At 35.3% G+C, this 15735-nt stretch overlaps 1 protein-coding gene across 2 annotated transcripts in view; it reads left to right on the top strand.

The window, feature by feature from the left end:
• MCTP1 (multiple C2 and transmembrane domain containing 1) overlaps nt 1-15735 on the top strand; it is a 140986-nt gene that overhangs the window by 16917 nt on the left and 108334 nt on the right. For both annotated transcript variants that reach the window (XM_081944916.1, XM_081944917.1), the window contains exons 2-5: nt 4918-5032; nt 10121-10263; nt 10656-10735; nt 11731-11839. In XM_081944916.1, coding sequence (XP_081801042.1) covers nt 4918-5032; nt 10121-10263; nt 10656-10735; nt 11731-11839 — 447 coding nt within the window. The remainder of the gene's footprint in view (nt 1-4917; nt 5033-10120; nt 10264-10655; nt 10736-11730; nt 11840-15735) is intronic.

The following is a 15735-nucleotide window of genomic DNA, read 5'->3' as shown; positions in this document are numbered from 1 at the left end:
CTGAGACGGTCTCCTGCAGCCTTGTGCCAGTGAAAAGGAGCTCAGGAGGGCCATGGGTGAAAGCTTCATTTTCTTGGCACAGGAACCGCAGGCCAGTCCTTTGCTGTTTCCAGGCTGGCCTTGCTGGCCAGTTCTAAGCATCCCGTGGGCCAAATCTGGCCCCCGGGCCTTGAGTTTGACACCCCTGATCTATGAAACCTCAAAATCAGTAAGACTTGTCTGGCATATTTTCAGAGTACAAAATTTATTACATTGCATCAGCTTTCATGAATTACAGATCATGTCATTGAGATCCAGGTGTGGAAACAAAGAGTCAATATGCAGATGCAGGTTAAATGTGAGAGACTGTAAGTGACTCATCAATTAACATTTGTAATGTGTTAAAACTCATTGCATTCTTAAAGACCTTCTGAGATAGCCTGAAATCTTTTGAATGTATGTGATTTCTGTATAACCCCCTTGTTCCGCCATAGTGGAACTGTCCCCAGAAGAGGAAGAATGATTGCAACATCATAGCTTCAATTTCCATCCTCAAAAGGAATGCAGAGAGAATCTGTGATCTATGGCAGGTGCTCCAAACTTCGCAACTTTAAGACTTGTGGACTTCAACTCCCAGAATTCCCCAGGTAGCCATGCCACGGTGGTGTCATGTGATATATCGGGACTTTCCTCCCCTTCCCTGAAATGGGCGTGGCCAGTGCATGACGCATCCGGCCCACAGGCCAGGAAGTTTGACAGCCCAGCCTTAAAGTTACCAAGTTTGGAGACCCCTGATCTATAGCATTGAAGATAGCTAAACGATCAAGTAGCACCAGGAGGTAATTGAATTACTGAAGTCTTGAAAGAATGTCAGCCATATTGAAAATCCTCTACTGACTCCTTTTGATTCTCAGGTAAACTTTATGATAGTTTTCATAAAGGAGAACCCGCTGAACAAATGGTCATTGTAGAAGAAACAATTGCTTGTGCTGAAAAGTATTTTGTACTTTTGACTGAAGGCCAGTACTTTGGCCTTCAGTCAAAACTTTTGGTATCCTCTCATGGACAAACACATTTATTTAAAAATGATTTAGATACAAAACTGATTATCATGACAGGAAAGGATACACGTTAAATTGTAACTCAGAAATAGGAAAATACATACGGAAACGGAAAAACTGTGAAGTGTAATCAGTACGGGTTGTTCCCACCACTGATGCTAGAATTTTGCCCTTTACTCTTAGCTTTTGCTAATCCCATTTTGTTGCTGCAGCTGAAGTTTGAAGTTTGTACTCTGCTAAGTGGGTCATCCTGTATTAGTTGTAATAATTCAATTATTCATACATTTGATGACATTCATTTCTCTGACAACAGTAAGTGGATTCTTTAAAAATACCAATTATAATATTAAGGAGGTTGTGAGGGATGATAAAAAGTGATATTACTGTGTTTTATGGAATTGTGGCAATATTTTTTGTTAGGTTTTCTCAAGTCCTGTATATTAACATTGAAAATTTAAACACACTGAATGAAATGCATGATTAGCATCTTTTTTTAACAAAATTTTATTTCCTAAATTGACTTTATTTTTTCCTGGTGTATATTTTCATTCTTTAAATCAAAATATAGTTTATTTTTTGGAAATATTAACTGAATAGATTCCAGTGATTTTGAGATTAGTTAAATGTTTTAGCATAATGTTATGTGCTTTATTAAACTGTAATTTTAAATTTTATGTTCTAAATATGAATAAAAATACTGTTAACCCTCAACTTTTGTGTGTTATATTTCTCATTGTTAATGTTACAGACTGGTCTGTGCAATCAATGGAATGTTTTTGTGTAACAACATTGTGTAATTGGGATCTAAAAATGGGAATGAGTTTGCTGAAACAGGCAAGTTTCTGATTGATTTTATATAAATAGTTGATAACATTTTGGCTTTATAAATTTATATTTTGCTTTCAATAGTTATATCAGCAATTTTTCCAAGCCTGCTTTGTTCGTTGCTTTCCTTTAATTCTTTGAAAGAGTGTACTTCAAAATATAAGGTGACCAACTTTTTTACAATGAAAAGGAGGACAAAACACGTTCTATTGTCCAAAATGCTAAGTTGACCAACTTTTTTACAATGAAAAGGAGGACAAATAAATTGGAAAAAATATATCGTAAATAAAAGAAATATTTTATTCATTGCAACAATAATACACTAAAATATGATATATGCATAATAAAAACATTTGCAACATTTTATATTGTAATTATGCTTACATGCCTGTTAATTATTATTTAAATGAGTACTTTTCCATTGAATTAATATTTTTTGTCAATGTATTATCTTCTAACAATATATTGGAAATATCTGAACAAGAAATATCCTTCATATTGAATTTTACAGCAAGTGCTGCAGCTATTATAAATAAATAAATAAATAAACATTCAATCTCGATTTCTCACTTGTCGAAAAATCATTGGCAATTGAAAAAAACTCTTTCAACTGCTGCATTAGTTCCAGGGCAGCACAACGTAAATTGAACAAGCATAAATAAATGTTCACATGGAATATGTTCATTTTTTAAATGGCTGAAAATATCCACCCATCTTTTATCAATTTCAACATGTTGATTTTCCCATTGTATTAATTTTTCAGAATTTAAATATACATTCAGTCTTCTAATTTCTTCAAAGAGACAATTGTCGTCTATTTTAATGTCTGGCATTTCTTTAGATAAAAATTCAACACAAGATTCAATATCTGTTCAATATACTTGCGATGAAGTAAAAAAAACACCATTAAAAACTGTTTAATAAAATATGTCACATAACGCGCAACAGATTAGCCTTCAAATATCAAAAAGGAGGACATGTAGGAGGACACTTTTCGAGGGAGGACAGAACTTACAAAAGAAGGACTGTCCTCCCTAAAGGAGGACGGTTGGTCACCTTACAAAATATCAAATATTTTTCTGAATGGATTTGATTCTGTTATTTTCTTATATTTGGTTGCTTTTTAGACTTTGTGGTCTAATGCTGAAGGAAATTGATATCATAAGCATCAGCTAATACTTTAGAGCAACATGTTTTAAGTGCACATTTCTGTATATGTTGTGCCAGTGTCTACTGTAAGCTATTTCACTTTGCTTAGGAGAAGGAAAATAAATGTTACTCTAGATATTTGGATAATTGAAATTATTGTGTAATGAGTTTGTGCTAATGTTTCATAGTGTTCCAAGATTCCAATTGTTTTCATTTATCCTGTGATAATTACATTTGTCTCCAGCTGTACTGCTGACTGTTTACGCAAACTGATCTAAGTGTTTATGGTGATTATGGTATTCTGTTTCTGGTGTAAAATCTGTATTTTAAAATCTTCTTAATGCAAATGGCTTTGCTTTATAATTTTCTTGAATTGCTCTGAGACTTGTTGTGATTTGAGTTATTTGTAGTATTTCAGCATGGGTAGAAAAAATATTTATTATTTTGAAGAACTTATAGAGCTAGTTTGGTACAGTGCAGTGATGGCCAACCTTTTTGTCGTCATGTGCCAAAAGCGTGCACATATCCATAACGCAATGTGCGCATGCCCCCATGCATTGCCCCACGCATCCGCACATGACCCCCGTGCATCCCGCCTCCTACACATACGATCCTATGTGCTCCCCCACACCTGCGTGCATGACCCTCCACATGCCCCTGTCATGCACATGCAACTCCTGTGCATGTGCATGTGACCCCCCCACTGCACCCAGCCCTACAGACATACATGCACACCTCCCACATGCGTTCTTCCCCCTGCATGGCAGAGACCCAAAAAACAGGTGGCTGGCGGGAGGTGCACACCCATGCATGGTGGAGTTGCGCTGGGATGAAGGCTTATGTGCCCACAGAGAGGGCTCTGTGTGCCACTTGTAACACATGTGCCATAGGTTCACCATAACAGGTATAGTGGTTAAGGCATCTGGCTAGAAACTGGGAGACTGGGAGTTCTAGTCTCACCTTTAGCACAAAGCCAGCAGGGTGACCTTGGGCCATACACTCAACCCTGAGAAGCAGGCATTGGCAAATCACTTCAAAAAATCTTGCTGAGAGAAGTGCAGAGACTCAGGCAGTTGTTAAGAGTCAACATTGACTTGATGGCACCAGAAAAAAAAAAACTGCCCCATTCAGTCAACTTTGAATAAATTACCCCAAATCCATTTATCTGGTTAAGATTAGAAAAATAGAAAAAAAAATCAAAATTACATTGTCCACGCATAATCAAATAAAGGGAAGGATCAGGGGAGACATGATAGCAGTATTCCAATATTTGAAAGGCTGCCACAGGGAGGAGGGAGTCAAGCTATTTTCCAAACCACCTGAAGGCCAGACAAGGAATAATGGATGGAAATTGACTAAGGAGAGATTCAACCTAGAAACAAGGAGCAACTTTCTGACAGTGAGACCAATCAACCAATGGAACAGCTTGCCTTCGGAAGTTGAGTGAGCTTCATCACTTGAGACTTTCAAGAAGAGATGGGACTGCCATTTGTCAGAAATGGTGTAGGGTCTCCTGCTTGAGCGGGGATTTAGACTAGATGACCTACAAAGCCCCTTCCAACTCTGTTAATCTGTTAATATTTCTATTCTGTTGATCATTGTTTTATCAAAACAGGAAAAGTAAATTGTAGAACAAACTGTTACCTATAAAATACAATTGATCTTTTGTGGGAAGATAATAATTTGGTTCCATCATTTTTATCTCATTTTTATGTATGTACTGAAAATTCTTAATATTTATAAATAGGGAGATAATTGTTAAAATCTATTACTGTCGATCAATGATGTTATTATGTTGCTGTCCTAGTTATGAGAATAAGGAATTCTAGTTTTCAAACAAAATAATTGAGAATATACTAAAACTGTTGTAAGGATATTTTAATATTTTCTTCATGCTTTTTAGAGATTTGGTCTTGCTGGGACAAGTAATGTAGAATTACCACCTGCTGAACCAGGAATGTACCAGTTGGATATTACATTAAGACGAGGTACTAATTTAGCAGCTCGTGATCGAAGAGGTAAGAATATACTTACAAATTGTTCTAATATAGTTAGCTTCCTAAAGACTCAGATGGGTCTGATAAATAGTAATACCGCTATTACATTACTTTATACATTTTGTAATGATAACTTTCACCTTAACATAAGGATTTTGTTTGTTTTAAATTATTTTTAAATTTTAAATTATTGTTTAGCAACTTATAAAATAGATGGCAAATAGTAAATTTGTATCAAACATATTTCTCTTATCTGTGTTTTCCAAATTTTATAAGGCAATGTACTATTCCCCCTAGACTTTTTCTGGCCCCAGAATATAAAGACATATTTTTTTAAAAATATGAGCAAAAGAATACATATTCACTCTCTGGCTTGGTCTTGGATTGGAAACCATGCATTGGTAATTCAAGACTGGACTGTTTAATCCCAGAATCAATAAACACTGGAAAATGGAGTGGCTAAAGAAGAACCGGTATAGACTGCTAGTTATCTGTTGAGTATGTTCAAGTAATTGTTTTGTTTTGTGACTAGATGTATGCACACTTTTAATGATGTTGTGTTGGTATGTATTGTGTTGGAATATGTTATATTTCTACAGTTGAATATAGATCAGATTTGTGATAAATGGACATTAGAAACAGGATAGTTTACCACTGAAACAATAATTAGATTACTGTGTGCTATGCTTTGTCAGTTTAATACCAAGTGGTATTGGCAATACTGTGAGTCTTCAAATGGATGTAGGAAGAACAGAATCAAAGAGGCAAAACATGACCAGAATTTTTAGGCACCAATTGATTGGTCGTTTAGAATTGAAAGTCAAGTTTTTTTTTTAAAGATTGCATTTGGCTTTTTTATTCTTAACTCTTAAAGCTGCTCTGATAAAATGGAAAATCCTTTAATGAGATTGTAGTTTGATTTCATAGATACCATACGCACCTACAAACATTAGCTGTTAATATGCTAGGTTTTTTATGTTAACTGACATCTTTGACAAAAGCAGGCATCTCTCTTTGGTAGTTTTAATCCTATTTCACAGTCTAGCTTTATGCTTTGGGAATATATAATAATAAGCAATTCAATGAGATACAATAGTCTACTTACTCTAACAAGTTTAACATATTTTAAATCACCTTATTTACTTATTTACCTAAAGGCTCTGGAAGACGAAAAATGACTCAACGGACAAACCGGAAGTCACTTAAACTGGCCCTACGAGCAAACCAGATGTCCGTTCCTGAACTTCTGGTTTGCCCGTAGGGCCAGTTTTTTGTGCTCCGGAGGCTTCAGGAAAGCTCCTGAAGCCTCCTGAGGGCCTCCGGGGGGCGGGGGAGCTGTTTTCACTCTCCCCAGGCTCCTATAAAGTCTCTGGAGCCAAGGGAGGGCAAAAAAAGAATGCAAAAAATGGGAGGAGCACCTGTCACGTGTGCATGTGTGCTGGGGGGGTCGCGCATTGCATTATGGGTGTGGCATGCCCATGCACGACCCCCCTGCGCTTCCCTTGCTTATGGCACACGAGCCAAAAAAGGTTCTCCATCGCTGACCTAGACTAAATAGAATTTGAAAAGCTTAGTTTTGTGAATTCTAAAAGGGTTTGGCTTTCAAACAATGTTTAAAACTAACTATAGATGTGACAGTATTGTAATATAATAAATGTTTGCTAAGGTTAGTTTTCTATTGTTTTTGGTTTGTGTTTATGTGGACAGCATGTTTGCAGAAATGAAGGGTTTCACTGGTTTACTTGAGCCTATTGGTTAAATCTGTCAGATTTGGTTAAAGGTGAAGATCAGGTCTTGGAAAAGATGTGTTTTCATTAACCTGTAGGCTGCTTAATAAGACCCTTATTAAAAGAGTTGATTCACCATTTCTGAACACTGCATGTTCTATTACAAACAACCATTTAAGATCTAGAGAAGAGGTACCGTATTTACAAAGATAGATCTGTTAGAAGAGACATGACGTCCCTAGATACTATTTCCCAGTTTATTTGGTCCTTACTTACTTAGGAAATCTCTAATGTCACATCTTAAACGTTAATATTAATTGTGTTTATCATTCATCTTTGGAATTGTGTTTAATTTTGCTTGCCATATTGAGTGATCATCTGAGCAGAAATATGTGAATTTAAATGAAATATATAAATTATGTGAAATGCAAATAACTCCCTGCTTTATTAGGTAATTACTTTTGCATGACTGTTTTAATACTTAACTCCTTTCAGCTGAATTATGAGATTGACTATTCATGTGTTCTGTTTATTCACTGACCAACTGAAAATTGTATTTAATTCACTTTAGTTACTGAGTGATCACTTTGTGTGCAACATTTTATACAATACAAGAAAGATGCTGCAGATGAAGAGGAAAATTTCTTTTTCTGTACTTTTTCCTTTTATAAAAGTGTTTTTTTTAATTCTGTAGGTGTGTTCATTTTACTTACATAATATATGTAATAAAATTGATGAAAAAAGAGATAATTTTGACTTCATAAAGGTACAATCAAAAATTCACTACATGGGGAAAAACTGGAACATGAAGTGTAAAATTTATCAAGGCTCATAATTAGCATTTTTGCGTTCTTTTGAAGTTTCTGGATGTCATTGGATCAGAGTTTATACAAATGAAAAGTCATATTATATATATTATAATAAATAAGTCATCCCAGCAAGATTATTCTGCACGTTATGTAATAAATTATGAACCAGCACTCTAATTCTCCCAATTCTTGTGAATAACATTTGCTGTATAAATGTACAGTCTGGTGAATTGGTTGTCAGAGAGGATCATATCATTATGAAGAATCTAAAATGTTGCCCAGTAACATTGTCAGAACAATAGTTCTGAGAATCATAAACTATTCCATGAGTACTGTATATAAAAATTTAGAATTAGTAATAGAAGAAATTGAGAAATTATGGCAATGTTATTCATTAAGTAAGATTAATAATCAATAGCATATTTCTCTTGAAAAATGAACTCTATAACAAAATGCTATAAAGACCATTTTAAAACACAGACTAGAAAGTAAGTTTACAAACTAGTGAATATTTTAACTCTGTAAAAAAGGTAGATTTGTTGTGCAAACTTAACTTTATATAAAATTTATTTCAACAATTCAGCAAGATAGTGGTCATATAATTATATCTTGAACAGAAATGATGTAGTCTAAATAGTTTCTCAAAATAATGGACCTTATTTTTTTTCTGTGTTTCATGGAAATTGATAAGTAAGGTTGCAGAGCTTATGTGGATTCCTATGTATTGAAGAAAAGGCTCAGTAAATGTATGCCATCAGAGGAAGTGTAAGAATGGTATAGGAAAAGCTGGAAAAAAGGATCTAGTGCTGTTTTGTGCTTCATGGTTCTTATAGAACAATAATTATCCCCATTATTTATCTTATTCATTGTATCATGTGATTTTGACACATGACACATACAATAAATAATATTGCTGTAAATAATACTGTGGTGTTAAATCAAGGATTACCTGTATGCAACCTAATCCATTCTCCTGGATTTGCATAAGGCTTTCTGTCACTCTGATTAACATTCCTCCTTCATTCTTAAGATAACATTTTATTCTTCCAGCAATTTGTAAATATATCAATCATGGTATATTTCATCTTATCCTGAATAATTCTTGCTGTGTTTAATCTATGATGTATGGACAGCTGTTAACAGGATTGGCTACAGGATTTTATGAGCCGATGATTTGTGTAGGTTTGTAACTGAGCATCAACAGAAAGAATTTTGCTGTCATACTGCCACCATGTGCTCAGCAAGGACTGTTGCTGTTACAATTGCTTTCAGGGGTTTTTTAAAATAGTGAGACTAAAAAATACTTTAAAAATATTTTTAAATAAAGTAACAATTGCCATATTATAATATAGGATAAAAAAGCCTTAAATATTTCAGTTAATATTAGAAGTCTGCTTGAAATATTGTTTACTCAGACAGCTGACTTGGCATGTTTGCATTTTGAATTAAAATGGAAATGAATGAAATATGCTAAACACAGGTTATATTTGTTATGGATAACTTATTCAGCTTTATATTTACATGGCATGATACTTTTAATGGTAAACATTGATTAAATCACATCAGTGTAATTTTGTTTCTAAATTTCATTTACCTTCTAAATAATGCATGCAAATATATGTCTATACACTTTTGCTCACATTTTATTGCAGGATTTAATGTTATAATTGGCTATTTAAATTCTGAATCTAGATTGAATATTCTAAAGAGTATGTGGAGATACTTTTCATATAATGTTATTCAGAGAGCAGGGGATAATTTGATAGATGGTGTACAAACACAAAGTTTTAGAACAATGTCGAACAAATTCAGATATTAAATTACTGCTTCCGTGTTTTTTGTATTGTTTCATTTGCCTCAAATATTTTGTTTGTTTTTGTTGTGAAAAGTTTAGAATCTTTTAGTTATTGAGAAAGAGATTAATAAAGGATATTTCCAATGTTTGGCAAAATAGAGCATTAATCTGAATTTGACTTTGTTTTTACTTAACCTGATTATACACTGCAATATAATTTTGCCTTGTCATTGCCTGATGAAATATTACAAAAATATAAATTGTATTTATGCAATGATTTTTAATAACTGAAAATGCATTCCTTGTTGCTTTTATTCACAGTAATGTGCAATATGCATGCAGTGCTTACTTTAAAGTAAAGTAGAAATAAACACTTTACAACCAGGAACAATTATTTAATATAAAACAGAAGATATTTTATTCTGGGAATTGCATGTTTTGCTTAAAGAATTAATTATGAGTCTATTCTCTTTTTCAGGAGTATTTTTAAGTGCTAATTTTAAAGAAACTATACAAAGCACTGATGAAGTTTCATGATTTCCACCGTATAGAGTACCTATTATATAACAAAGCAAGGATAATAAATAATAAATAAATAATGTCTTGAGTTTCAAAGAAAATAAATGTATAGAATTGATCCAATCTCACTCTTATTTTAATCTTTTAAAAATATTTGTTACTCAAGTCATCTAAAAAGAGAAAACTAGCTGCTTATTCTTGTTTTTATGAGCTCCCAAGAACATCTAGTTTTTATATATGACCTTAACTTTTGCTTCAGGAACAAGTGATCCATATGTCAAATTTAAACTTGGCGGAAAAGAAATCTTTAGAAGTAAAACAATCAGTAAGAATCTTAATCCTGTATGGGAGGAAAGAACTTCCATTCTTATTGAACACTTAAGGGAGCAATTATATATAAAGGTAAGCCACATCCAGTTCTCTTTAAAAATAGCCATAATGGTATATCTTACTGATCTCTTAGCTTAGTCTTGTTACAAAAATATTGTTAAAAGATACAATACAACATCCTTATTAAAATTGCAATAGTCATCAAAATATTCCAGTATACAGTAAAATAAAGTCTTCATAACTTTGATTAATGTTTGGGAAATTATACCAGAGACAGAAAATGAAATCGTAAAATTGAACTTTAAAGGTGTATTTTATAAAAATGAGTACATAAACCTTGAGACCAATTAGTTTGCAGTATCGTCTAGTAATTGCATGCCTCATGTATCTATTTGTGTAAACATTGGCTTGTTAAATTTATGAAATCTGTTTTTATTAATAAAAGTGCTGTTTGTTCATCATAGGTTTTTGATTATGATTTTGGACTTCAAGATGATTTCATGGGGTCAGCTTTGTTGGACCTGAATTCCCTAGAACAAAATAGGTATCGTTTTATGAAACTCATTGAATTTCATGATGCATTTTTTCTATTTCAATGTGACTAGGGATACTAAGAAAAAAGAGAAGAACCTGAATGCTATACTACCAATACTAATTAAATTAAAAGTACTAGAGTTGAATTATCACAAATTTATGAAAAGAGAACTAGGAACTCTTGCCTTACTTTTCCCTCCTCATCTAGTTTTCTTTCATTTACATCTTTAAAACTACTTTGGGAGCATTTCAGACTGGAAGGGTTTTATGTTTGAATTCAGATGATCAGTTATAGTGAGGTCTCCATATTTGTGGTGGTAAGTGTCCACCATATTCTCATCCAAATGACCCCAGATACTTTCTACGTATGTCTGAACACTTGGAGAGATAGAAGAAACAGGCGATAGAAGAAACAGGGATGTTGACGTGGAGGGTAGTCCCTTAACTTGGAACAAACAAGGCTTGGAGTTGGGAAGGACCAAGCTGGGAATGGCTTGGATCATGGTGGGTCATTGGCTAATGACCAGTAGAATTCAATTAATGACAGCAAAAGGATTGCTGGGATTGCATTGTTAAGCATGATGTCGTATTTTGACCACATCACTTAGTGACAGAAATTCTGTTACTAGTTGCCATTGTAACTCAAGAACTACCAATTTACATTGTTTTTACTAAATATTGAAAGTTTGGATAAGGAAAAAATATCCAAACTTTCAAGTATTTAATAAAAGTTTGTACAGAGCAAAGTTTTTTTTATCTAGGATAGGATGAACATTGTATTCCTGTCATTTTAAGATGTCAGACAGTCCTTGATATACATTAAGAGCTTTATCCATAAGTTTACATAAATCCTTGTTCTTGCTTTACATTCCTCATTGTTTATTTAGTGAAGGTGACAGAAAGGAAAACCTAACTCATGACTTCTTAAACTCTTTGGTCTGAGATAGGCAGTCTATAGAGCATCAATTTTAGTGTTTTCATTTTTCTATTGACTTGTTTTTCTAGGCCTATTGATGTTACATTGAGTCTGAAGGACTCACATTATCCTGACCAAGATCTTGGGACTATACTGTTAACTATGTTGCTCACCCCAAAAGAACAGCAGAGGGAAGGGGTAAGTGTATGCTAAATAAGTCATATAAGCAAAACTTCAACTTTCTGATTGGCCTATAAATGCCTGAACTTGTATCTGTCAGATGCTAAATAAAAGAGAATAATTTCCCCCCCAAGTGTGTATATAAATGAATGCATACAATTGAATATCACATTCTAAACATTTACAGCTAGGGATGAGCTTTTGTGGTGGATTTGACTATAATGTAATTGTAATGAGATAGAACAGAATATATAATTAATATAGAATATATTTCATACAAAGAAAGTCAAATCTAGGAGTTTGTTTTCAAGGTCAACTTACAGTGAACCTTGCCATTAAGCAAACAAATAGTGAACAATTTCAGAAAAAGAATGAAATGCCTCACCATTTTTTAAAAGCAAGGCCAAAAAAGAGCCAGAAGCAAGGAATTGCTTTATTAAGAATTGGTAATAACCTAATCGCATGCTTGGAATAAAAATAAAACAAATTTTCCTTGTTCAAGTATTCACAAGTAAATATCTTTAAACTGGTACGTCAGAAAAAACATTATTTGGAAATATGAGTCCAACTATCTCTTCCTAGGTAATATTATTCAATATTTTATTACTTCTCCTCTAGGAGAGAGAACCAGCAAAAGTCTGAGGCACAGCCCTGAAAAATTTCTAAAAGTTTTTATCAAATTAAAATCTGTAATATGACAGAATGAGAGGAAGTTATTAAATGCTATATGTAACTGAGTTACATTTAAATGGAATCAGATTTCTACTCTGCCTCACCCACAGCTTTTTCTAATGAGGCATGCAAATGCCAAGCACAGCCCGTCAGCAAGATTCAAAGCAATTTTGTCTATTCCGTTTCACTCCCACAATCATCAAGGTACAGGATCAATTAAGCTGAGAGATAGTGACCAGCTCAAAGTCACCTACTGAGGCTATGTACTTGAATGTGGACTTTGGGTCATCCTAATCATAATTCAATATCCTAACTTCTGTATCATTTTATCACTCTCACAATTGTGCAGAATTTTAGAAGAGAAAAAATGGTTATGGAATGTCATCCTTTGTTATCTGTGAAAAATTAGTAGATTGTATACTTTAAATAATTCTACTTTTCAAATTAGTTTTTTTTGTTGCAGTAATTTGGAAAAATTACAGTATGGAAGAATTTTCATCAGATATTTATTCTATAAGTTGTCAAAACAAATTATATTTTAATTACCTCATACCAACTATCCAGTCATTCTGTAATGGTAACTTGAAAAGTATCAAGAGATTGGATAAAAATATTGAATTAAATTGTGAGTTTGTAGTGCTTCAAAACATATGTACAATGGAAAGGCATTTCATAACAAGTTTTTGTCATGTATAGTATATGCTTTTAATAACATACATCTCATAATAAATGTAAATGCCTAGTAGCCAATGCATGGTTACCTGAGACATAAAGTATCTTGATATAGACCATATTATGCAACATAATATGGAACATATTATGATTATATGCTAATTTATTGTTGGGTTAAAAGTGGCTTTCATTATAAAAGGATTAATTAAAATTAATATTATGCTCTGTATATGTACATAGAGACCCATTGATTAAAATTAATTTAAGTGTAAGTATTCATGAATTAATGAAAGTTCAAATGGAACTTCAAATCCATCTTGACAACCACATGTTAAAGTATTTTGGAAAATTGCAATATCAAGAACATGTTATAGATCATGTTTTTAATGAATATGTCTCTGGTCATAGAAGCAAAAGAGTAACAGATTTTCAATTAAAGGGAATGGAATTGAATTGTTGACATGTTAGATTAGGAATTGTTAATGATGGAGTTTTAATGAGTACTAAAAAGGACAGCAGAAACATTATATTTGACTAATGCAGTACCAGTAGCTGACAAAAACTATTTTCTGTTTGCTCTACATCAATTCAAACTTCTCATAGTTCAAGAGTGGTGACATGCTTTCAAAATGTTTTTAATTTATTTTAAGAATTAAAACATAATGTAAAACTTTTCTATATTTGGGGGTAGATGCTTAGATTCTTCATGTTGTCTCCATGATTCACACATATCATGACAACATGCAATCGCCTGTTCTGCCCTAGCTCACGTGCCTCCCAGCCTCACCATCTCCGGAGTTTGGAGCCAGTTATGCTCGGAGCATGGTGGCAGTGGCAGCAGCACAGCGGCGCCGGTGCCTTGGCCCTGCAGGGAGAGCTGGGCCAGGGCATGGTGAGGCTGGAGGCACGCGAGCTGGGGGTGGAACAGGCACTCGCGCAACCTCCCTTTCCAGCTGGGCAGAGTGCCACGCGGCTTAGCGCCTTTGGGATATTACTGGGTTGATGGGTGGTGTTCTGCCCGGCTGGAAAGGGGGGTTGCCAGGCAGCTGCTCATGAGAACAGCCGCCTGGCAACCCCCCGCTCCAGCTGGGCACAGCACCACTCACCAACCTAGTGGTATCCCGAAAGCAGCAAGCAATGTGAGCAGCTTTGCCCCCTCCCCCCGGCTCCTGCGGCTTGGCGCCTTTGGGATATCGCTAGGTTGGTGAGTGGCTCTCTGCCTGGCTGGAGGGGAGGGTTGTCCAGGGGGCTTATTATTGGGGAAGGGCGTATATTTTTGCCCACAGGAAAAATATGGCATGGCTTTATTATCAGGACATGTCGTAGTTTTGGGGAAACACGGTAGTTGTAGCCGTGTAGTGTTCTGACCCAGCCTTCACAAGCAATAAGAAACCACTTACTCATGAGTAAAACAAATTCCTTTATTCAAACAGGGAAGGAACAATCTTGTCATGTTGCATAAACAACCCCAAAAGTAATTAGTCACAAATGAAAGTCTTTTCCTCTTCTGAAATAGGGCAAGAATAGTCTTTGTTCACATGAGAACTCAAGATAGAAAGTCCTTTCAATTATTAAACCAAGCAGAAACATTCCCTGTTCATACCAGTTGAGGCAAATTCACTCCCTGTTATTTCCCAGCAGGGAGATTCAGTTGGAACCTCAAATACAGAGCAATTAGTCCCGACCAACCTCGTTCTGGCAAAGGAATATGGATTGATGTACACTGGAAAATGAATGGTTGTCTGTGACAACAGGCTGCTCACAAACCCCTACTATTTATTTCCCAGCCAGGGAGGCACTGCCTAGCATCTATGACTTCTGTTCACTGAGAACCGGCTTATTGCCTTCCGTTGTTCTCCTCTCCTTTCTACACATATGCGTATCTGAGATGGGCCACATCCAGGGGTAAAATCCAGCAGGTTATGACAGGTTCTGGAGAACCAGTAGTGGAAATTTTGGGTAGTTTGAGAACCGGCAAATGCCACCTCTGACTGGCCCGAAAGTGGGGTGGGGGTGGAGATTTTGCAGTATCATTCCCCTGGAATGGGTGGGAATGGAGATTTTGCAGTACCCTTCCCCTGCCATGCCTACCAAGCCACGCCCACCAAGCCATTCCACGGCCACCAAACCGGTAGTAAAAAAATTGAATTTCACCACTGGCCACATCTGTTCCTCCCCATTCAGGTCAGGCCCCAAAGACAGCTGCCTATCCACCAAGAAGTGGCCAGAAGGCTCTGGCTCTGCCTCTGCCTCTGATTCTGCTTCCTCATCAGAACCTTCCAAAGAACTGGCCCAGGCTCCCCCTCCTCCTCGTCTGACTCTGCTGCTAGCTGTTGGCAGCCGATGGGCCACAATAGGTAGTGCCCGTGTGGTCACATGTTCATGATTCAGGGGCCTGGCAACCTGCTCCAGTGGTAGGCTCATAATTATGACTTCGCAATATCTTGCAGCACATGATTGCATTTGTAACCTTAACTGCAGCTGCCAATAAGCAAAGTCAAAGGAAAACTAGCAGGAGGTTGCAAATGATGATTATGTGATCCTGAGATGCTGTGACCATGTGAGATTTG

The sequence above is a fragment of the Natrix helvetica genome (assembly GCF_964273705.1).
Source record: "Natrix helvetica genome assembly, chromosome: 2".
In the NCBI taxonomy this organism is placed as follows: Eukaryota; Metazoa; Chordata; class Lepidosauria; order Squamata; family Natricidae; genus Natrix; species Natrix helvetica.
The sequence above is the reverse complement of the archived record's forward strand: the minus strand, read 5'-3'. Positions and strand labels throughout refer to the sequence as shown.